Source organism: Delphinapterus leucas, chromosome 15 (assembly GCF_059928025.1).
Source record: "Delphinapterus leucas isolate spDelLeu-1000000601 "Yukka" chromosome 15, BTC_Dleu_Yukka2, whole genome shotgun sequence".
In the NCBI taxonomy this organism is placed as follows: Eukaryota; Metazoa; Chordata; class Mammalia; order Artiodactyla; family Monodontidae; genus Delphinapterus; species Delphinapterus leucas.
In genome coordinates, this window is record NC_143143.1 from 87,227,424 (window position 1) to 87,249,246 (window position 21,823).

General features: G+C 63.6%; 1 protein-coding gene across 2 annotated transcripts; it reads right to left on the bottom strand.

Moving 5' to 3' along the window:
* Positions 1 to 11,331: 11,331 nt before the first annotated feature.
* GATA5 (GATA binding protein 5) lies at positions 11,332 to 21,501 on the bottom strand. Of its 2 annotated transcripts, none has more exons than XM_089897167.1 (6): positions 20,948 to 21,501; positions 19,514 to 19,689; positions 12,953 to 13,078; positions 12,366 to 12,453; positions 11,912 to 12,030; positions 11,332 to 11,589 (listed from the first exon to the last, which is right to left on the bottom strand). In XM_089897167.1, exons 1-6 carry the CDS (start codon positions 21,489 to 21,491, stop codon positions 11,434 to 11,436), a joined length of 1,209 nt encoding a protein of 402 aa, XP_089753293.1. In that variant the 5' UTR covers positions 21,492 to 21,501; the 3' UTR covers positions 11,332 to 11,433. The 2 variants fall into 2 exon arrangements, with proteins under 2 accessions (XP_089753293.1, XP_022453340.1); XM_022597632.2 differs by having other exon boundaries at positions 11,912 to 12,039.
* Positions 21,502 to 21,823: the final 322 nt, after the last annotated feature.

A 21,823-nucleotide genomic window follows, 5' to 3' on the forward strand; every position in this document is an offset into this window, starting at 1 on the left:
GTGCCTGCCCGTCCACCTTTTGCACCTGCACCCGGCACACAGGCTTTGGCCCCTCGTGGGAAATGGAGGGTCATCCCTTTATCCCACGCCCATCGCTTGTGCCTGGGCTCCCCTGTGAAGGGGCCCAGAGAGGAAGCAGAAACTCAGAATTCGTTCCCCGGGCCCAGGGGCAGGGGTCCTCCTCCCGTGAGGAGGGGGTCTCTGCTGCTCCCCTTGAACCTGAGTGGGCTTCTCCTGGGAGCCCCGGCATGAGCCTCTGCCTGCCCCCGGGCTTGTCCCCTCACGGCCATCACCCTGACCCGAAGTCCTGCCTGGCCACCACAGGGGTGAGCATCCCCGCAGAGGCTGGGTTACCCCCTTGCTTCGTTATCGCTGCCTCCTCTGGCCCAGTGTCCCCACCTGGCGCTCGCCTGCCCGAGCCCAGTGGCCTTGGGAGGTCCCAGCGCCTACAGTCTCCTGCCACACTGGGCACCGGCTGCCTCCTGAACCCTCTGCTCAGTGGAACGCTGCCCTTTGCTTTATGGCTCTTCTTCTCTTTCTGGGACCTTTGCACTGGTAACCCCATGCACCCCGCATGTGGCACACGTCCCCAGGGCCATTAGCCCCCACTGCCCCGCCCAGGGCGCTGGGACGAGGGCCACCCTTTCTTGACCACCTGGCTGCTCTTAACTGACCCATGCCTGTCCCAGTGTTGGAGGGGGCTGGGCCTGTGTGGTCTGGATCCTGCAGCCCCCATGTCTCCCCAGGTGGTGGCAGGCAGCCTCTGAATTCCCCTGGAGAGGCTGCTGCACTAGCCGTTGTGTCCCTGGGGGACCGAGGGTGTCCAATTTTGTGCTGCGTCCCGGGTGTAGGGGTGGCCACGCCAGGAGGCTATAGGACCCCAGTGGGGACAGTCTGAGGAGGGGACAGCCCAGAGCCCCGGCCGGGAGCGTAAGGGCGGGGAGGAGGGGGACAGGGTGCCGGGCAGAGATCTGCAAGGAGCAGGCGGGCAGAGGCTAGAGGGCGGGAGGCTGTGAATCCTGCTGGGCCCTGGGCAGCCGTAGGGCTTTTACGTGGAGGACTGAGTGGGGGGTGGCAGACGTCAGGGGGGTAGGAAGGCAGGGGGAGGCTTCAGGTCACCTGCGGCCAGGGGGGCAGAACCACGTGCAGGAAGTAGAGCCTCACTTAGGAGGCAGACCAGGACTGGCCTTTTGGGGAGGTCAAGCACAACTCTGAGACCTGGGGGAGCCCGAGTCAGGGCTGCTGATGGGTTGGGGCAGGTGAGGGCAAAGGCAGTGGCTGCCCACAGGCTGGGGGCCCGGACAGAGGTGGTCCAGGCACCGCCTGGCCCCGGCTCTCAGGGGCTCCAGGGGACCCTGCTTTTTTCCTTTTTCCGTTTTTTGCCTGGAGCTGGATTTAACTGTAAAGAGCAATAAATTACGAATCTGGAAAAACATCCCTTGTCGCCACAAAGGACAAGGCTGTCCCTGGGTGACTAATGACTCCGAATTAACATTATTTAGTATTTATAACTTCCGCTGGACAGAACCTACGATGTTCCTGGGAAATCCTGTCTGCCATTGGGGTATTTTTAGAGCCTATTGTCAGCCCTGACAGGGTTCTTCTAGATGTGTCTTGGTTGAGGGGGGAGCGTGAGATTCGTCAGGGTCTCGAGAGAGGCAGGGGTGCCCAGCCCCCTCTCCACAGCACTGGCGTGGGCCTGGGCCCCTTTGATCCCTAGCCTGCCCACTGCCCAGGACTGGTCTTATTTTGGCTGCGTTGGGTCTTCGTTGCTGAGCGCGGGCTTTCTCTAGTTGCGGCGAGCGGGGGCTACTCTTCGTTGCGGTGTGTGGGCTTCTCATTGCGGTGGTTTCTCTTGTTGCGGAGCAGGGTCTCTAGGCGCGCGGGCTCAGTAGTTGTGGCACACGGGCTTAGTTGCTCCGCAGCATGTGGGATCTTCCTGGACAAGGGCTCGAACCCGAGTCCCCTGCATTGGCAGGTGGATTCTTAACCACTGCGTCACCAGGGAAGCCCCCAGGACTGGTCTTTATGGAATACTTGTTGCATGCCCAGCCCAGAGCTGGGATCTGGGGGAGGCGGGAGGGGGCGAGAGGCTGGGAGCCCACCGCATTGTCAGGGTAGCAACCACTTGTGTGAGGGCTCTGGGGCACGCCTCTTGCTGTCCCCTGGGTAAGGCAGGCTGTTGGGGTAACTGAGTCTCAGGGAGGGGCTGAGCAGGACTGAGGCTGGTGTGCAGGGGGGTCCCACAGTCAGGGAGGGGCTGGGAGTGGTGTAGAGAGATGCGAGGGGGTGATGGAGCAGGCCAGGTGTGTCCCAAGGGTCTGAGAACAGCCTCCTCTCTTTCTGGGTCCCCAGGGGCTGCATCTCCCTTTGGGGGTCCGCAGGGAGGACCCACGAAGGGGCTCCTTCTCCGCCCCAGAGCCCGGCCACCCACAGCCCTGCGGTGGGTGAGGGAGACGGAGAGAAGGCTGTGGGGCTTGGCCTATGTTTTGTCTGGTGGCAGAAACGCTGCATGGTCCTTGTAACCCCCTGGACGATGTGGAGAGGGGAGGATGGCCCCCACGCTGTCGCCCTGTAGACAGGGGTGGGGGTCAGGGGTGGGAGCTGGGCCCTGAGCAGTGCTTTTACCCCACCCGCCCCGTAGCCCGGCCCCACCCCTGCTCACAGACAGCTGGGGCCCATGTCAGCCACTGATGCCCTAGCCCGGGCCTGCCCTCCGCCAGCCTGGTTAGCGCTGGTCTGGTTGCCTGTCCAGTCCTGGGAGCTGCAGACCACCCTGTGGCCCTGAGGGGTGGGTCTGTTGCCGCCCGGAGACCCCGTGGGGCCACCCCACCCCTGCGGACCCGGCTCTGAATGCTCTAAGGGCCCCCGCGAAGGGCTGGCGCTCTAAGTGTCTCTTGGCCTTGGAGTGCGGAGATGTACTTCGTTTGAGTAGTTAATGGCCCCTCTCATTAATAGGTAAACAAGGGAGATTTATCTTCACGTGGCTGGGACTCTCGCAGGCTCTCTGCAGGGTGCCGGGGCCACAGTGCAGGAAAGCGCTCGGAACGTGACCTGGGGAGTGGCTGCTTCTAAGTGACATGCAGGCCGGAAGCGGATGGGCCCAGTATTTTAGTTAGGAAGGTTCACGGAGCTGGGCTGGCGGGCCTTAAATCTTTCTCCAGAAAATCCTGGCACGGCTTCGAGGAGAACCTCCCGGTCGTCAGCAGGCGGCACGCGCTGGCTCAGAGCTGTTGATTTAAGGAGGCTGCCGTATTAAGGGTTTTCTGTTTAGTTTAAAAGCTTCAGAGAGACACGTTACCCTCTCCCTAACCACCGGGCCATGACTTCAGGGCTCTGGACTCTGTACTGAGGGACTCAGAGGGGCTCTCGGGGGGCGACTGTCCCCCCCCATCCTTCTGGGGCCCTGCAGGGGGTCACTGAGGGGAGGCCCCCAAAGCCATTCATCTCAGCTAAGCTTGTTCCCACGTGTCAGGGACGGACGTCTGGACTTGGCTCAGGAAATCATGCCACCCACAGTGACCAGAGCCAAGGGTCAGCCTGCCCGCCCAACCCCCAGGCTGTCTTCTGTCCCTTTTGCCCGAGCCCTTGCCCCCAAGGGTGAGAGATGGGCCAGTGGGGCCACGATCAAGCTGAGGGCCGTTGCCCGCCCTCCACGGGGACGCCAGCCCACTGCTCAGCCCCAGGGGCCCGTGGGACACGCTTTGCTGGCTTCAAGTTCTGCCTGGGGTGGGGGGCGGTCAGGTGGTGCCCCATCAGAGAATCTCCCCAGTGGGGAGGTGGGAGGGTTCCTGGCTGGCGGGCCCAGCACTGTGGGCCCCTCCCACACTCTTTTGGCTACCAGCCCCCCACCTCCGGCCCATTTTGGACTTGCTGGAAGGACTCCTGTGCGAGGGACACAGCTGGGTCCTGGCCCAGGGTCAGCAGTCCTGGCTGACCCGCATGAAGGGTTTTGAGGTACGTCCTTCAAAAGCTTTGGGAAAACTCACCTTCTTTCCCTGCAGCAGGGGCTCTGTCACTCCCCGCCACTCCCTCCGCAGGCCAAAAAGGGCCCGGGTGTTCCTTGGGCCTCCCTGCCCCCAGTGTCGCCCCAGGGACACGTGCCCCAGGACAGGCCACCAGGAGAGGGGGGCTGTGGCTGCCGGACCCAAGGGCGCTTGGGGTCAGGGGTCAATGTCGTGCTTTGTCCTCTGTCTCTCTGTGCCTGTCTCCATTCTGCCCCTCACGGCCTCATTCCTCTCTCCCCGGAAAGGGGACTGCCCCCCCTCTGTGCGAGACTGCCCCCCCTGTGTGCACGCGGCCTGCGGCGGGTGTTCCTGCCACCAGGGTCTCCCAGAGGTCAAGATCAAGGGTCCCTGCCCACGGCCGTGTTCTGAGGTCCTCTGCGTATTAAACAGCAAAGAAATGCCAGAACTGAACTTGAAAATTGTGTAACCTTGAGCCGCTTGGCCCATTTTACACACAGGAGACACAACTCAGAGGTAATTAGTTCAGAGGTCAGACGTGAAGCGCTTGGAGCACGTTGGGGCCTCCTGCACCTCCCCGGCCTGGAGTCAATTCCAAGTTTCTGGGAACCAGAATCCAGCCTGATGCAGCCTGGCCAGTGTCCACAGGCCTTCTGGGGTGAGGCCTGCCGGCCGTGTGGCACCCTGAATGGCCCCTTCCTTTCCCGGGCCCTGCACATGGCTGTCCGGGCCTGGGAACACCCAGGGGACACGGCAGGGCCCCTCCAGCCTGCCCAGACCCTGACCCAGGACAGGCACGGTGTCTCAGCCATGTGAACTGGCCCTGGCAGTGGGGGCCTCGGAGGGCGTGAATCCAGCCCACAGGGCAAAGGCAGGTGGTCTGGGTGGTCCGGGAGGAGCGAGGCTGCAGCCCCACACCCTCCTCCCACCCCGAGGGCAGGCAGACCCTGGGCTGTGCTTCCTGGAGCCCTTTGCCCATGTGCACAGTGCCCCACTGGTGTGGGGTGAAAGCCGGCTGCCACACATCGGCCAGGACAGCCTCCGAGAGTCCTGAGCGCCGGAGGTCCTGGGGGATGGGGCAGGGGCTGGGACGCTGCCGGGAATGGCCCTGGCTGACTCCTCCCCTCCCCACTCCCCGCAGGCATCTGGGAGCGTGGCCTTCATGGATCCAGCCCCAACAAATCTTCCTCTGGGGACGTGCTTCTGGGTACCCCCTCCCCCAGGCCCCCCAGGGACCCCACCTCACCCCCTCTGTCCCTGTCCCTGGCATCCTCAGCGGGACTGAGAGCCCCGAAGGGTGACAGAGACAGTCAGAAGCCCACCACCCACAGGGTGGATGGATGGGCTTTGTGGGGGGCCGTGACTTGTCAGCCCACCCCTACGAGTCAGCAGGGGCCAGGCACATGGTCCACCCGTGCATTCAGTCCTCCATCACTGAGTGTCGGCCGGGCACCGGGCTCATCGCCGGACACGGGGGAACGGGCTGGATGAGGCCCTTGCACTCAGGGAAGCTGCTTCTAGTGGGCGAGACCAAGAGAGCACGGGAATATTCAAATCTGTGGTTACGAGATGGGCAAGCGCCAGGAAGGCCGCAGGATGAGCAGGGGGGAAGCACCGGGGGCGGGGGCCCCGTCTTGGAGCGGTGTGGACGAGCAGGGCCTCTCTGACCTTTAAGGTGAGGATGGACAGACAAGAAGTGACTGGCCAGGGCAAGAGGCATCACTGCCAAGGGGGAGGCACAGGCCGCCTGGGGCAGTGGCCACCGCCTGCCTTGCCCAATTCCCGTGGGGAGAGATGTACGTGGGTTCTAAGCTGGGCTCCAGGATGACCAGGCCCCCAGGGGGCCTCAGATGGTCCCCACCTGTCCTGGAGTGCCACCCCCAACTCCCCTTCCCATGCAGCCTCCTGCGGGTTTCCCCTAAGGCCCACAGTGCACGAAGAGGCAGTGATGCTGGTGGGCAGGGCTGGCCACGGAGACCCCGTGCAGGGTGCCTGTGTTGTCTTCTTCATGGTTATAAAAGCGACTCACAGAAGGTTCGGGGAAAAAACATTAGAATAAGTTGTAATTGTCAAACACTCTTTAAGGGCTCACTACATACGTTCCCTCGGCCATTTAACGGATCCCCTCTTGTGGGTCATCTGGGTCGTTCTGTGACAACTCTGCCTGGTGGATACCTGTGGATTCAGACCCTCCTAGAACAGCCTGAGGAAGGCTCTGTGGAGGAGGGGGCGTCAGGGGTCTCGACCCCCGGCTACCACGTCTCCGGTTAGGCGCACAGGAGGAAGGCGTCACAGTCAGAGGGAACGGCACGTGCAAAGACCCGGAGGTGTGATGTGTCTGGATGCTGTCAAGGGTCCCCGTACCCAAGAGTGGATGCAGGTGCCAGGAGAGGGGGGCCCTGGGGCCACCAGGATGTCATGGCTGGGCCATCTGTGCAGTTGCTGGGGCAGTACCTGGGCCGAGTGTTTGGAAGCAAAGGAGAAACAGGCCCAGATTTGCATCATGGAAAGTCTGAGCTCCAGGCCAAGCAGAGGGGTGCACGATGGGCTGCAGCAATAATTGGGTGGGCGGGGGTGGACGGAGAGGAGGGCCGAAGCTCGGGGTTTTCCTGGAACCAGGGGGAGCAGGGTCTAGCAGCACAGGGGGCGCAGGTCTCAGGGGGTGTGACGTCCAAACAGGAGGTCCCCCGGGCCGCTCCGCACAAGAGCAGAGGTTCTCCTTGGCCTGCTGGCTCGTTGGCAGTGGAGAAGGCAGGCTGTTGGCCGGAGAAGGAGAGGGAAAATCCAGATTCCTCAGTGTGTCCGGCCCCAGAGTCCAGTGTGGAGGCCTGCTCTGGCCTCCCGTCCCCCCACCCAGCCTCCTCCCTCTCCCAGGCCCCAGCACGGCCAGACGCCGTCCACCCGCAGTGCCGAGAACCCTTTATCAGATAATAAATAAGGCGGCTGGAGCCGTCCGTGTCAACATCTTGGCGGGCCTCACAGGGCACTGCAGGGGGGGCTGCCCGCTGTGGCTTCCACGTAGCCATCGAGGGCCGGCCACCCCCGCCCCGGCTCCAGCGGGACTGTGGGGCTCACTGGCCCCCTCTTCTCTGGGGTGGGTTCAGCCCCTACCGAGGTGCGTGAGGGGAGGACGGGGCACCCCAGGGCCTGCAGCCTCACAGCCTCAGGGGGTGCCAGGTCTCTCTGGCCTCCTTTCTTCTCTGCTGAGTGGGGGTCCACGTGGGGGCTGGGAATGGGGAGCCTGGTCATCATCTTGCTGAATGCCTGTCCACACACCCTGGAGAACAGCCGCCCCGAGCCCCAGGAACTGCCCACGGACATGTGGCAGAGGACGGGCAGGGAGGACTGCACATGCGTTGCCCCATCCCTGAGCCTGCTCGTGTTTGGTGGCAGAATGGCCTGTCTTTCATGCTGGTGACAGCAGCAACTGGTCTTCTCTAAGAAAGGTCCTTACTTGGTCAAATAAAGAGTCGGTAACCTGCATTGCTTTCCCCAAAGAACGATTTTTCCTTCTTAATAAGCACGTTACATTTTCAGACAAGCACCTTAGAGGACCGGCACCCGTTTTAAAGAGCCATCTTTTTCGGTAACAAAGGGGAAACGACCCTTAGCCACAGCCCCACCGGGAAGCTCTTGGGTCTGGGCACAGCTGGACGCGTGGCCGCGGCTGCCCTGAGGGATTGAGCTGGGGCAGGCGGCTCGCGGGAGGCCGTGGCGACGCTCCACAGAAAGGGTCTGTGGGATGAGCGTGCGCCCGCTGAGGGCAGCGGATACCCTGCTGACCGACGGCAGCTGGACTCGGAAAACCAGGGCGATGGGGAGCCGCTGGGGCCGCCACCCTGACGCCCTCTGCGAGGAGGCACGGGCGGGGTGGCTGCTTCTGCTTCCAGGTGTGAGCGCTGCAGGGCTGCCTGGGGATGCTTTGGGTCTCCCTGTTCCGCGTCTGGAGCGAGGCCGTGGGTTAAGGGCTTTACGTGGAAAGGAGAAGGGATACTTTGGAAATAGTTCTGGATCAAAAAACCCCAGTCGAGGGGACGCTGGCTGTCTTCTCCCTTCTCCAGTCGTCCAGGACGGAGCCCCGCGGGGGCTCAGTAGACACTTCCCGCGGACAGAGGGGACCCTTGCAGGCTGGAGGAGCTGTGGCGCCCCTCCCCCACAGCCCCGGATGTCGGCTTTAGCTTGAAAGATGTGGGAAGTGAGGTGCGGGCGGCCAGGCAGCGCAGATGAAGTGGTCTTCCTTTCCGTCCTGTCGTCTGATAAGCGGCCTGCGGCTGCCCACTCCCACCAGCCTCCCCAGCCCATCCGGTTGTTTATGGCCGCCGGGCAGAGCCTTGAAGCGGGCTGGTGGGAGGAAGAGCTGCAGCAAGGGGGTGCTGGCGGCTATATTAAGGCTCCAGGTCCTACAGCTTCCGGGACCCGAAGAGGCACTGGGGAGAAAGGCTTAAATTGAGCAGCTCTGCCTGAAGCTCCTCAGGCCCAGAGGTGGAGGCCCAGCCTCCCTCCTCCTGGGCATGACCTGAAAAAGGATGAAAACGGAGGATGAGTTCGCTTCTTCCTTCCCTCTTTGCCAAACACTCTCCCTCGGGACCTGTCCTCGTGGATGGAGCATCCAGCCCCTCTTGTCCACCCTGCCTGTTCTGCCCATCGCACTGTGGGCACCTCTAGGAAGACTCCTTGGGCTGGTCAGGGCGCTGCTGGGGCCCCGCGCCTGGTGTCACCTCTCTGAGCCGAGTGTTACTTCTCAGGTGCCTGGGTTTTTCTCGTCAGGGAAGAGGGAGACTGGTGCCCCCCTTGGAGGGAAAAGCCAGGGATGCGCCGGGCGACACAGCGAGTGGCACCTGCCCGGTGGAGGGCCGCTCCCACTGTGACTGTGGTAGTGGTCACGTGGTCACGTGGTCCTCGCCAGGTGCTCCCGGCCACCTCGTCTGTCCCTGTCCTTGTGGCTCCTTCCTCCAGGGCCTTTGCTTCCCCTCTGCGCCCCCTCCCACCCTGTCCCCTGGGTGCCTCAGAAGGTCTGGTCTGGTCTTGCCTTTGAGAGGTTCCGGGGGTGCCTGGTGGGGCGGCCCGCGGAGGCCACTGCCACTTGCTCGATAATTGGTCTCCCGCTCAGCTCGGGGCCCAACGCCCCATCACGAGCCCTGAGAGGGGTGGGAGGAGGCGGGATAAAGGGTGGGAAGGGGCTCTGCCCCGCCGAGCGGGGCGACCCTTTCTGTGCTTTTTTCCTCATCTGTGGGTGGGCTCCCGGGAAGGCGGCCCCAGGCCTGTGTGGCGCGGAGACGAGATGGCAGCGGCCTCACCTCTGGCCCACCCAGCACGGACGCCCACGGGCACAGCCCTTGCAGGCCCTTCAGTTCCCATCTCCCCGTCCAGCCCGCTCTGGAGAGAGCTATTTGTGCTCTGCTCCAGACCCCGTCCCCGAGGCATTTCCTCCGACGCCCGGCCCTGGTCGCGTGGCTGCCAAGGGCCCTGAGTACTTGTGGACGTGCAGGTCCCCAGGTCCCCCCCGTCACCGATCTGACCCCCGGCCCTGAGTGTCTGCATTTTACTGGCCCCTCAGGTCGTCCGGATCTGGGTGGCCTGTACCGCAGCCCCCCCTGCTGGGAGGGTGGGGTCCCTGATCACAGAGGCTCGTGACTTCGTGGGGACACCCAGGTGGTGAGTGGGGGCCGATGCCCTCAACACAGGGGGCCTGATTCATGCCTCGTGCCCCCGCGTCCCCAGGGTTCATCCAACGCTGCCTGCTGTGCCCGTCAGGGGCACGAGACCCACAGGGGCCGCTGGGGCCACCACTGCCCAAATCCTGGCTTGCTCTGTGCCCCCTACCCCGGGCCAGGAGGGCAGTAGGGGGCAGGACAGGGACCTGACCCGAGTCTGCCTGACCCCAAAGTGATGACGTCTCACAGTGTGGTCCCCAGGCTGGGCCCTGCCCACCCCACCCAGTGTCCTGCCCTCATGCTGGTGGTGACCTCGAAGCCACCCAGTGTTTACGGGTCTCGTCAAGTCCTACTGATGCCCTTGAGAGCTCCTGACGTGACTCAGAGTGGCCAGTGAGGTCCAGCTGCCCGGCCCCCAGAGATGCGTTTCTAGGCGAGGCCGGGAATCCCACAGGTGATGGGGAGAGGCAAGCAAGATTGAAATCTTTATTTTACATTTTTTTTTCTTATGGCAGCATTTGTCTTAAAAAAAAAAAGGTCAACAACACGTGGAAACTGAGCTGGTTGAATCTCTGAGGTACAAGTTCACGATGAAGGAACACATTCGGGAAGCTGCCACCAAGGAGGAGCATTTTTAAATATGAAAGCGATGTTTTAAATAGGACGGCGCAATGGCGGCTGGTTTAGATGGCTCACAAAATTTAAAAGACTTTTGAATCGACCTGGGAGTTGGGGGGTGGGGGGAAGCTTTCACTTGGAAGACTTTACATTAAAAAAAAAAAAAGCCAGGTTTCTGGCTTCCGTGGAAAAATCAGAAGTTCTTGTCGGTGAACGGCAGCAATGGGACGGAGGGACGCTGTGGCCCTTCTGCAGGGCATGCTCCCCGCCCCCCCCCCCCCACCGCCTCTGCCCCCGGGCTGTCAGTAGCCATTCATCAGCCCCCGTGGGCAGAGCTGCCCCTAGCCAGCGCCCCGACTAACTAATTTATCACCCAGCCCTGGGAGGGGACAGCTTTGTACGCGAAACGGGAGTTATTGCTAATTCTGCTGGGGCAGTCCCAGGTGAGCCAGGACCTGTGGTCACCCAACCACCAGCCCCGAGAGTGCCCGTGTGGGTCAGAACTGGGCCCCGGGTACTGTGCCCATCAGAAATGGTTACAATCCACAGATTCAGTCAGAACAAGGCCCTTTACTGCTCTGTCTGGGAAAACTGTCCAAATAAATACAAGTCCACGATGACTACAACGTGAACGCCCCCCCGACCCCGGGTGGCATCCTGGTACAGTGTGCGACCTGCACATCTGTCCCTGGCCATCCCGTGCTCCGAGGAGGGCAAGGTCTCCGTGCCGTGGCTCTATGGTCGAATGTGGGAAATGGACGGCCCGAGGCCAGGAGGCCCCCCAGCAGGCTGCCCTCCTCATCCCTGCTAGCTGCCTGGCCTCAGTGATTTCACCTGTGATCCTGGTTGCACAACAGGAAGGTGGGGTTTTTCCAACGCCTGCAACCCGTAAACATGATGATGGCAAGCCTTGAGGACAGAAGTCAAGTGGGGGTGGGAGCCCCAGTCAGCCATGGCCGGAGTGGCTGGTAGGGTTCAGAGCCTTGCCCTACATTTGGGGGTCCCTTGCTGTCTGGGGAGGGGCTCGAGCCCTTCTCCCACCAGCCTTCCTCCTGTTCTGGGGCCCGACTGCCGTCTGCACAGAAGGCCTCCAGGTCCGGCTGGCTCCAGTCTCTTCCAGCGTCCAGGCTGGCGGTCTCTCTGCTGGGCTGGAGCGAAGAAGTAGCGAGGTGGGTCCTGGTGGGGGCCCCGGGGACCTAGGCCAAGGCCAGCGCACACCAGGCCTCCTGGCGCAGGGTCCCGCCGAGGCCGGCCTGGGGGCCCAGGGCTGCAGAAGGCAAGGCAAAGTCCTCGGGCTCGAATTTGAACTCCAAGTGGCTGGGGGCCAGGGTGTCGTCCACCTGTGTGGAGGCCTGCAGGGAGGACACGGCACGCGTGAGACTCGGGAACAGTGGCCGGCTCACTTGAGGTTGGGAGCCCTGTGACAGGGCGATTTGCCCTAAGGGGCCTCCTCAGCCCCTGGAATGGGGTGGGGACCCCTTGTGAGGATCAACAGGGGCTCTCAGCCGGCGTCGGCCACAGGTCAGTTCCTGGCACCAGCGGCCAGCTGTGTGTCCGGCCCCAAGCTTCCGGCAGGGGCCCGTGGGGGCCCTGACCTGGCTGGGGTGCCAGGGGTCCCCCAGGAGGGGCCTGGGAGCCAGCTCTGGGCACCCCATCCCACCCTGACCTCTTTACCTGGGAGGTGACGCTGGGCCCGGGGCACGAAGGGGATGCCAGACTGGGCTCAGGTTTCAAAGTGGCCGCTGAAATCTCCAGGTCAGGGACAGAGGCCGGCGGGGAGGCTGTGGTGTTCCCTGTGGATCCTGGGAGGGAAGGCAGGGCATTTACAGAAGCTGCCAGATCTGGTTGCCTTGGTCACGCGGGGGGTTGGAGGTGCTGGGTGTGGCTTCCTCCACTGGACCTCCTGCCCCACTGCTGGGTGAACTCCCGCCACCCCAGCCCCTCCCCAGACCAGACCATCCCAGGACAATGCGGGGTATGTGCACTTCAGGACGATGATGCTTGCACCAAACATGTGAATCTCTAATGGTGGAATGTGAGATACTCAAAGTGATTCCACAGGGAGAAGGTGTGCCTCACTGGAGGGCCTGGGCTCCCTCCCGGCCTCCCACGGCCCTGGCCTGTGAACCTGAGGAGCCTTTGGTCTTGGAGATGCTCTTCGGCTTCCGTTTCCGTGTCTGGATGCTTTCCTTCTTCATCGCCAGGGGCCGCGGTACCTGGTGGGGTTGGTCGGGAGCAGTTGGACGGCTGCTCCCCGTCCGAGCTCACCCCTGGGGCCTCTTGCATGGCCACCTGCTCCGATCTCAGCCCTGCAGAGCTGGTCACTCCTGCGGCCCTGTTTGGGGAGCTGCTACCCCCGGGCTTGGCACTTTCGTCCAGGCCTGGTGGGGAGAAGCCCGTCCAGGCCTGGTGGGGAGAAGCCCGTCCCACCCCAGCCTCCAGGAGCCGGGGGGCCAGGAGGGCTCTGGGGGTGTCCAGCCTCTGCCCCCGGCTGAATGGCTGCGGGGAAGCCACAGTGATGCTACAGCCTCTGTGAGCCCATCTGTACCACGGGCCTAACCGTAACACGTGGGCACGTGCAGGCAGTGGGGCCACGTGTGCACAGGCGCGTACACGCTCAGCTCAGGCCCCGCCCGATCCACACCCCTGCCCCCCGCCCCCCCCCCCCCCCCCCGCTCCTCAGCCCCGCCTCGGGCCAGGGAGGGTCCAGCTCACCCCGTGCAGCTTTGCGTAGAGCCCGCAGGCGTTGCACACCGGCTCGCCGTCCGCGCTGCGCCGCCAGAGCGTCGTGCTGGTGGTGCCGCAGTTGCTGCAGCAGAGGCCGGCCCGGCGTGAGGACGACTGTGGGCAGGAGGCTGGGGTGAGCAGGGCTCGGGGCTGGGGCCCTGCCGCTCGGCTCAGCGGGGCAGGTGCACCGGGCCGGGACGGATGGATGCTGGGCTCGGGGCGTGGGGCCGTGTGGGGCTGGGTGAGAAGGCCTTTGGGCACTAAGGTCCTGAGGCCTGCCCGGGATTCCTCGAAGCCGCGACCTGGTGCCCTGCTAGCCCTGGGACAGGTCACTTCACCCTTCTGGGCCTCAGCTTCCCTATCAGTAAAATGGGGGTGACAGCAGACCTGCCACAGGCCTCTTGTGGGGTCAGGATCTTGTGAATAGCCCTGCAGACAGGCAGCTGGGCGTCTGTTGCGGCCTCTTTTTAACCAATGCTGGGCCTTAGCCCCGTATTTCTGTGGTGCAGCAGCACCCCTAGGAGTCACAGGGCTGCCCTCGGGTCCGGCCCCGGGCTGAACATCCAGGGGGCCTGCCGGTCCCTCTGGGCCTTGCCTCCCAAGACTTGGGGCTCGAGCCCATGCTCAGCTCAGCACCTGCGCCGGACTGTGGGCCGCGGGTCCCCGATGCCCACCCCTGCCTTGCTGCTCACATGCTTCACACTGGGGCAAGACGGCCCTTCCAGAACCTTCCAGAGGCCGACCTCCCAGGTCCGTATCCAACCAAGGTCCCCAAACCTCCCTGCACGTGCGGGCCCAGTGGGGACCCAGACAGGGCTCACCCAGGAATCGGGGCCTAACGAGCCCGGGGGTCCAGGGGCTCTGCCGAGCTGGCTGGCTGGCTGGAGAGCAGCTGTCGGAGGCCTGACCCCGGTCCTCCCACCAGCTCAAGGTCCTCCAGCTCCCACAGCCCAGTCCCTCACTCCCAGGCAAGGATTCTGCCCGACTCCCATTTCGGTGTGTGCATGGGGTCCTGTCCCCTGCAGTCTGGGAGCTCCAGATGCTCTCTGCTGCCCAGGGCCCCCCAGGGCACCTCAGGCCCAAAGCCCCTCCCTCGCCCCCCAGCACAGCCTGCGGGTGGCACACCCCTCCCCAGCCCCTGCCCTCAGATGCCCTGAATCTGTCAGACCTTTTCCTTCATTTGCACGGCCCCTGCCTGGTCCAGTCCCCTGCCCCCTCGCCCGGACCACAGTGATGCAGGGTCTTTACCCCGACCTCCCCGTGGCAGCCGGGGTCAGACCAAGTCACATCCGCTACGGTGTTTCAGTGGCACCCCGGGGCACAAGGACAGAAGCCCGTGAGACTCCACACTCAAAATCGTCCCAAGGACGTGTGTTCTCTCCTCAGTACTCTCCAGACCAGGACCAAGCCAGAGGACCACCAAAAGCAAGATGGACGAAAGAAACCCCAAAAGGAATCTGTCCCGGGGTAGGGCTGAGCTCTCCGGGATAGCCTCAGTTGCCCCGTCTGTCTGCCGTCTCTGAGGTCCTTCCTTCTGCACTGAGGGAGCTGCCAGCCTTGCCGACTGTCTCATGCCCACTCCCTTCCCCCAGGCTGTCAGCTGTTCGAGGGCACAGGCTCTCCCTGTGACTGTCCCGGGAGGGAGAGTGGGGCCCGTCTGGAACCCCCGGCACCAGCCATTCCCAAGAAAACGCAGAGCTGGAAACGCCTCCTCGCCCTCCCCTCCCCCAGGCCCAGGCTGCCACCAGAGGCTCCAGGGAATTGCGCCCTGTTTAATCTAAGGCTCGGCCTTCGGTCTCCAGGCAGGACTCTGCCCCAGGATCCGGAACAAAAGGGCCACAAGACAAGGAAGGGATGAGGCCTTGGAGGCTCCAGAGGGAGGGCAGGGCGGGAGCTCCCGGCCTGGCTGGGGAGACCCCATGCTCTGGCCGGCGGCCTCCAGGCCACGGCCCGCACCTCCAGTGGTCTCCCCAGGCTTCCTAGGGGTGGGACCTGTGCACCTGCTGGAATGGAGAGAGCTGGCGGCTGGCCCAGGCCCAGCAGAAGCGGAAGGGACGGATGGTGGGACACACTCTGAGGCAGGAGCCCTGGCCCTGGGGTCAAGCAGGCCCCCAGCCGGAGGGCCTCCCTGGGAAGACGGCGGCCACATCCTGATCTTGTCTAGAATGCAGCTGCTTTTACTGGACACAGTTCGAGTCTCCCCCGCTCTGCTCCCTTCTCTCCTTTCCACCTGCCTCTTGGCTGCCGGGAGCTGTGTCCACATGGAGGCCCCCTGCTCTCCCGGAGCCCACTCCCAGCCCTGCTCCCTGCCCCGGCCCAGGATCCCCTGACCCCCAGTCCATCCATTTTCCTAAGGTGGGAGGAGGCCTTGGGACCTCCCCAGGGTTCCCAGATTTAGCAAACAAACAAACAGGATGCCCAGCTAGATGTGAATTTCAGATGAGCAGCAAATACTTTGTGTAAGTATGCCCCATGCAACATTAGGGACATATTTATTCTAAAACGCTATTCGTTGTTTATCTGAAATTCACATCTAAATGTGCATTCTGTATTTTATCTGGTGACCCTAACCTACCTTCTGGGGCCCCATCGCGGTCCCCAACTCCAGCTGTGCCTTCAGACCAAGGAGGGGACCATGGCCTGAGGCCCCTCCTCCCAATCCAGCTGGGACCCTCAGGGTCTTTTACCAACAGCTGCTCCCTTCGAGTTCACATTGCCATCTCACATTCCCCCAAAATTTTAGCATCATTCCTGTAGGAATCACAGGAATGCTGTCTCCTTGGCCGGCCGTCAGGCCACTTCCTACTAAAATCCTTCCTACCGAAACACTCCCGCGAGGGTGTAAAGAGACCCACGCGAAGGCTTCACATCAGCACTGTTTCCAACAGCACGCCCGCAAGGCTGCACACATGTGGGCACGGGCGCAGACACACGTGCACCCCAAGCGTCCCCCACGGTCGCCCGTGCATTGCGGAAGCAGTGGAGGTACATACACCACTGTGGGTCCTGGGGAGAAGCTACAGCAGCTGGACCGCATGTAGGCAGGACACAAGCCCAGGTGGTGTGAACCCATCACCCAGACCCTGGGGGTGCGGGGGAATCTGGAAGCCACATTTGAACCTCTCTCCAGCGAGCATAAATTAAAATCGAGAAACTAGAAATCAGACTAAAATCAAGAAAATGGGAAAAAAGAATGACCTTGAAAAAATTCTCGCAGTGCTCGCTCCTGTATCTTTTTCCATCCCCTCAGCTGCCTGCGTTTTACGGGGGGAACTGAGGCTCAGACAATGAGGGGCCAGAGGTGCGGGGGTGGTCCCGGAGGGGACAGAACCTCCTTTCTCGGCTGAACACACTCAGCGGCCACGTCCCCGGGGCTGCCCGCACCCCCTGGATGCACGGAGCCTCCCTCTGTCCTTCCTCGCTCGCGGTCGGGACAGACCGCCAGGCCCGGCCACTCTCAGGGCCCTTAACTGCCAGGCCTCTCCAGGTTTCGTTTTGTTTTTCTTTTTTGGTCTGTTCTTTTCAAAAGAAGTGCAACTTCAAAGCCAGCAGCAGAGCCAGCCTGAGCTCCAGGCTCCGCGAGCATCCGGACACCAGGGGACCAGGGCCGTGGGCAGCGCAGAGCTGGGTGGGGGGCTGGCGGAGAGGCGGGGGCATGGGAGAGCAGAGGGCGGCGACGCGGCTGGGAAAGTTAAGGTTGCAGGTGGTGGAGCCGCAGAGATGCTCCCGTTTCAAACGGGTCCTCTGGGTGCTCTTGGCAGGGGAGACGTGGGGACACTTAACCTGATGGACGGGGGGAGCCTGGCGTTGCTCGGGGCACAGCGTGCTCAGGACACAAGTCTGTGAGGCGGGCTGTGCAGGAAGGAGCACCCAGGTCGGTGAGCCTTTGAAGGATGCTGGGCCCTCCGTGGCGCCGGCCACGTCCCGGAGCTGGCGTCAGAACCGGCCTCGGGATAACAGGCCTGCCGTCCGCGGACCCTGGCTGCTGGGCTCCAACATTTTGGGGTCAGGCCGGGCCGAGGGGCGCTCGTAGAGCCCCTGGCCACAGGGACAGGACCACCCTCCCTGCTCGTCTACACTGATGGAAGCCTCGGGTCAAAGGTGTAACCCCCCAGCCTGTGACCGAGGATGCACACGGGAGGCAAAGGGTAAAAAAGACAGGTTCCTACCGGGAGGGGGGTGCACGCTTGTTATCGTCACGTTCCTGTATCCTTGGTGACACGCTTCTAGGACGTTTGGAATTATTTGCAAGAGGGGAGGATCAGTTCTTCCTGGAGGGCCCCCTCCTGGGGCGTCACTTCTGCCCGCACGCGAGGGAGGGCAAGGCACTGGAGCGGGGGCAGGTCTGGGGTGGCCGGCCCAGCCCCCATGGCCAGGAGCACGTGGCCTGGGCTCTGGTCTCAGGACTCCAAGAATCTCAGGGTTTTCACAGCGAGCCTGGCCCTGCCAGGACCAGCCACCGGGCAAGCCACGGGGCCGCCTGCCCTGAGTGACAGGTGGGCACCCCGCAGCCAGTCAGAGGACCCCCCCAGGATGCTGCTCAGGAGAGACAGGGAGCAGAGGGGCCCTGAGAAATCCCCCGGGCCCAGCCCCACTAGGCAAACGCTTCCTTGGCATGTTCTACAATCAGATCCAAGTGGGCCTGGACTCGGGGGTGTCCAGGGCCGGGCCGATCCTGAGGCCTCGGGGAGACAAGCAGGTGTGCAGGGATCCCTCACCCTGGGGGCCCCCCAAAGCTAAATATCCCACGTCCTCAGACTACGAAACGGGCCTCGCCAGGCCAAGCGGCCGACCCCGGCCCTCCCACACCGGCCACGGCCGTCCAAGTGCTCTGCACACGCCGTCTAATTGACCTTCCCAGCAGGCAAGGGGGCAGTCCCTGAATTCATCTCACAGGGGCCTGGGCAAGAAGACCCAGGGCAGGAGCAGGGTCTCAGCCCTCGTGGGGCCCTCGTGGGAGCCTGAGGCCACAGTCCTGGTCCGAGCCCGGGGCTGGCCGCCAGCGGGCTGCATGCCCAGGGAAGTCACTCAGTGTCTCGGAGCCCCGGGTGGTCATCCGGCTGATGTGACGGTAAACGCCTCAGGGTGGAGATGGTGGCCCTGGCCCGCCCACCCCCAAGGTCAGGAATTTTCTGCTGGGAGTTGAGCCCCGCGAGGGATGTGGGTAGAGGCAGGGAGCCCTGCATCTCCCGTTCAGCAGTGCATCCTTGGCACCCAGTTTAGGGCTTGGCCCGGGGACAGTGCAGGGAGCCAGAGGAGGGGACCGGCCCGCTGCTCGGGGTCAGGTCTGGGTCGCACGCAGCCCCCAGGACCCTGTCCCTTGGCCTCAGTTTCCCCTTCCCTGAGGCCACACCAGATATCAGGCCGGTGCAGCATGCCTGGGGCTGGGGGCATGATCAACAGGGGCAGAGACGAGACTTGGGGTGACGTGGACTCTGAGGCCCCCCTTCCTCTGAGAGGCACAGCATGGGTGGAGGGAGGCTGGGGGAGCCGCAGAGCCCCAAATGCCAGGCCAGATCAGAGGAAGAAAAACAGCGGCTGCCCTCAAGCTGCCCGACCGAGTCAGTCCTGCTTCCTGCCCACCCAGTTTGGGGCCCCAAAGCGTCTGGCCCCGGCGCTGCCATAGCCGGGCCTTCGAATTTCCAGTAAAGGCCAGCACCCGACCGCCCCGTGGCCCAGGCCAGCACCTGACCGCCCCGTGGCCCAGGCCAGCAGCCATGGCACAGCTATCCCACAGCGTCAGCCACGGAAAGCCCTTCCACACTCCTCGGGGCCCGACACACCAGAACCAGCCGCCTGGCCCTACAGGGCTCACACCAGCATCAGCCCAGAAACACAACCCTGCCCGGACCCGGAACCGGGAGCCACCGCGGCCTCACTGACTGGACAGCTGGCCCACATCAGCGGGCCCTGCCACTTATTTGCAAAATTACTTGAGCATCAAAATTTGCCTGTGAAATGGTAGAGAACAAAGGACCCTGAAACCTTTATGCTGCTTCTGGGACTCTGCCCTGCTGGGGGCAGAAGTCGGGCTCCCAGTCCCTTACTCGCTACCCAGCCATACAGCAGAAGAAACCAAAAGTGAAAACAAGTTTTGCCCAGGGAACAGCCACAGACCTGGTCTAGTCCCATCCTCGCGGTATCAGAGGCAGCGGGCCCAGGGTCCCTCCCCCGTAACATTCAACGTCCTCCGACAAAGCCAGCATTGAGTAGCCACTTTCCCCTCCAGTCCCCTCCCTGGGGTCAGGTCACCTTGCCTCTCTGCACCCCCCCGACCTGGCCAGCCCAAAGCCCCTTGGAGCCGCAGGGCTGAGCCCTCAGCGGGGGCAGAGTGATCCCCTGCCCAGGAGGTTCAGGCCCGAGCTTGGGACAGCCGAGTTCTTCTGGGAGACCCCGCAGACAGTGTGGGCGCGTGGCCCCCAGACCAGGGGGCCCATGACAGTGGACCGGGCGCTGCCACTCCGCCCGGGCCTCCTGGGGCCCCACTGGCGCCCCGGCCGTGGCCGCAGAAGCACCGCCCCCTCCTGCCCTGTGGCTGCCCTCACTCACCAGGCGCTTCTGCGGCCGCGTGAGGGGCCGGTTGACGCCGTTCATCTTGTGGTAGAGACCGCAGGCGTTGCACAGGTAGTGGCCGGTGCCGTCCCGGCGCCACAGCGGCGTGGACAGGGCCCCACAGTTGACACACTCGCGCCCCTCGCCGGGGAACTCCTCCAGGAGGTCGGCCGCTGCGGGAAGGCGGGTGGCTGCTGGGTGAGGCTCTGCCCCTTCCTGGGAGCCGCCATGTCCACAGCACCTTCTCCTTCCCTTCCTTTTTGTGCCTTTATTTTATTTTGCTTCAAAATCTACTTTACCTTTCTTTTTTAAGTTTAAGTTTACATACAGTGAAGTTCGTGCCAGGTCTCAATCACTCCTCAGGGCTGCTTTAAAAGGTGGGGGGAGGGTGAACGAATCCAACCTCGGGGCAGGCGGCAGGGAATTGCCCCGCTCTGAACAGGATCCAGCACCAGCACTGGAAATTTTAATTCGCTGGGGAGGCAGGAGCATCTACACTGGCAGAGGACGAGGGCCTTGTCCTCTGCAAAGTGGGTCGATCTGGAGGGCGGGCAGCGGCAGTGAGGCCGAATCGGATCGTGGGATCCCACGAGGACCGCGTTGCCTTCACTGTCGGCCTGCGCGGTTTCAGCACTGTCCTCCCACTTGAGCTGCTGGGGCGAGGACTCCTGGCCCCCAGCAGACCTGGCCAGGCGCTGGAGACACTTGGGCGCCGGGTGGGGGCGGGGCGGGGATCAATCATCGCCTGGCCAGGGGTGGGCGCCAGGCGTGGGGCGCCCTGGCGGCCCGGCCAAGTGGATCCCGCTTCCTGCGCTGAGGCGCTGGGGGCGGGGTGTAGGCTAAAAGACTGGGCAGCAAAAGAAGGCGTGGCCCTCAGTTTTGAGGGTGGGGTGAGAAAGAGCCGGTGGCGCCCTCGACTCAGGAGGGAGGGAGGGAAGGGGAGCGACTCTCCGCTTTAAGGGCCTGGAGTCCGATTACCCAAATTTATACCCTGGAGAGCGATTGCAACTGGGTCTCAAATTAGAATACATAAACATTCTAGAACAGAGATGAATGTGGTGGTTTACTTAGATAAACCGGTATTCTGAGCTTTAAAAAATAATCATTTCCAAAACTTTTCATAAAAACGTTTAACGTAGGATCTAAATGGCTCGATCCCAGAATACTGGGTTCGGAGGGATGAAAAGTACAAATATCAAGGTGTGTAAAAAGAAACTCAGGACGGGGTTTTCGTCTGGGGGCGGGCAGCCGCTGCGTTCCGTCCAGGTTTACAGGTCCCAGGGGTTCTGGGCCCGCTCCATGCTGGTGTCGGACCCGGCTGGGAAAGCCCTGACTCTGGAGGGTGCATTTCGTAGGGTGCGGGTTTGCACCCCAGTACGGCCAGCACCCAGGACCCCAGTCAGTGGAGCCACCTCCCAGTCCCGCACTCACCGAAGGTGGCTCTGTGGCCCGGGAGGCCAGCCGGGCGGCCCTGTAGGCTGTGCAGGACGCTGCCGTCCAAGGGTCCAGAGGTCCAAGACGGGGCCACCTCGGTGCTCACGTAGGCCGGGTACGCGGTGGGGTACGAGGAGCCCACGGGCCGCCCGAGCGGGGCCGGGTACTGCTCGCGAGCCAGCATCGCGCCCTGAAAGGCGCCGCCGTCCCGGGCCCCTGCGCCGCCGCCGCCGCCAGGTCCCGGGGTGCTGTGCGCAAAGGGGAAGGCGGTGGCCCCGGGCGGCGGAGCGGCCGGCGGGTGCGGGCTGCGGGAGCCGAATGCCGACGAGTCCGCCGCGGCTGCCTGCGCCCAGCCGGGATGCCCGGCGATCGCGGGAGCCCGCGGGCCCGGCTCACACGCCGGCAGGTAGGGCAGCATGGAGGGGACGCGCGCCGGCGGCACGAACACCGGGGAGCCGGCGCCCGGGGTGTGCAGAAAGGCCGCCGAATCCGCGTAGGCGGCTTGGCTGGGGCTCGGGGCCAGCGCCAGGCTCTGGTACATCTTCCCTGGCGCGGCCTTGACCTGCAGGGAAGAGGGACGGGTGTCGAGGTCACGGCCACTGTGCCCCGCAGGTGCTGTCGCTCAGGCCGCGCTCCTCGCTCCCCAGCCCGGCGGTTCTTGGGGCGGGTCCTGGAACCTGCAGGGACAGACGGCAGGGGGCGGGGGCGGCTCGGAGCGGCTCATGGGGCATCCCGGGTGCAGCGGGAACGTCGAGCTCACCTCCTCCCCAGCCGGGGCTTCGGAGGTTCCCGGGTGGGCACGGTGGGCGCTGAGAAGGAGAAACCCGGCAGGTCCGCAGGACGCAGGGTCTGGGCGCTGGGAGAAGGCGCCGG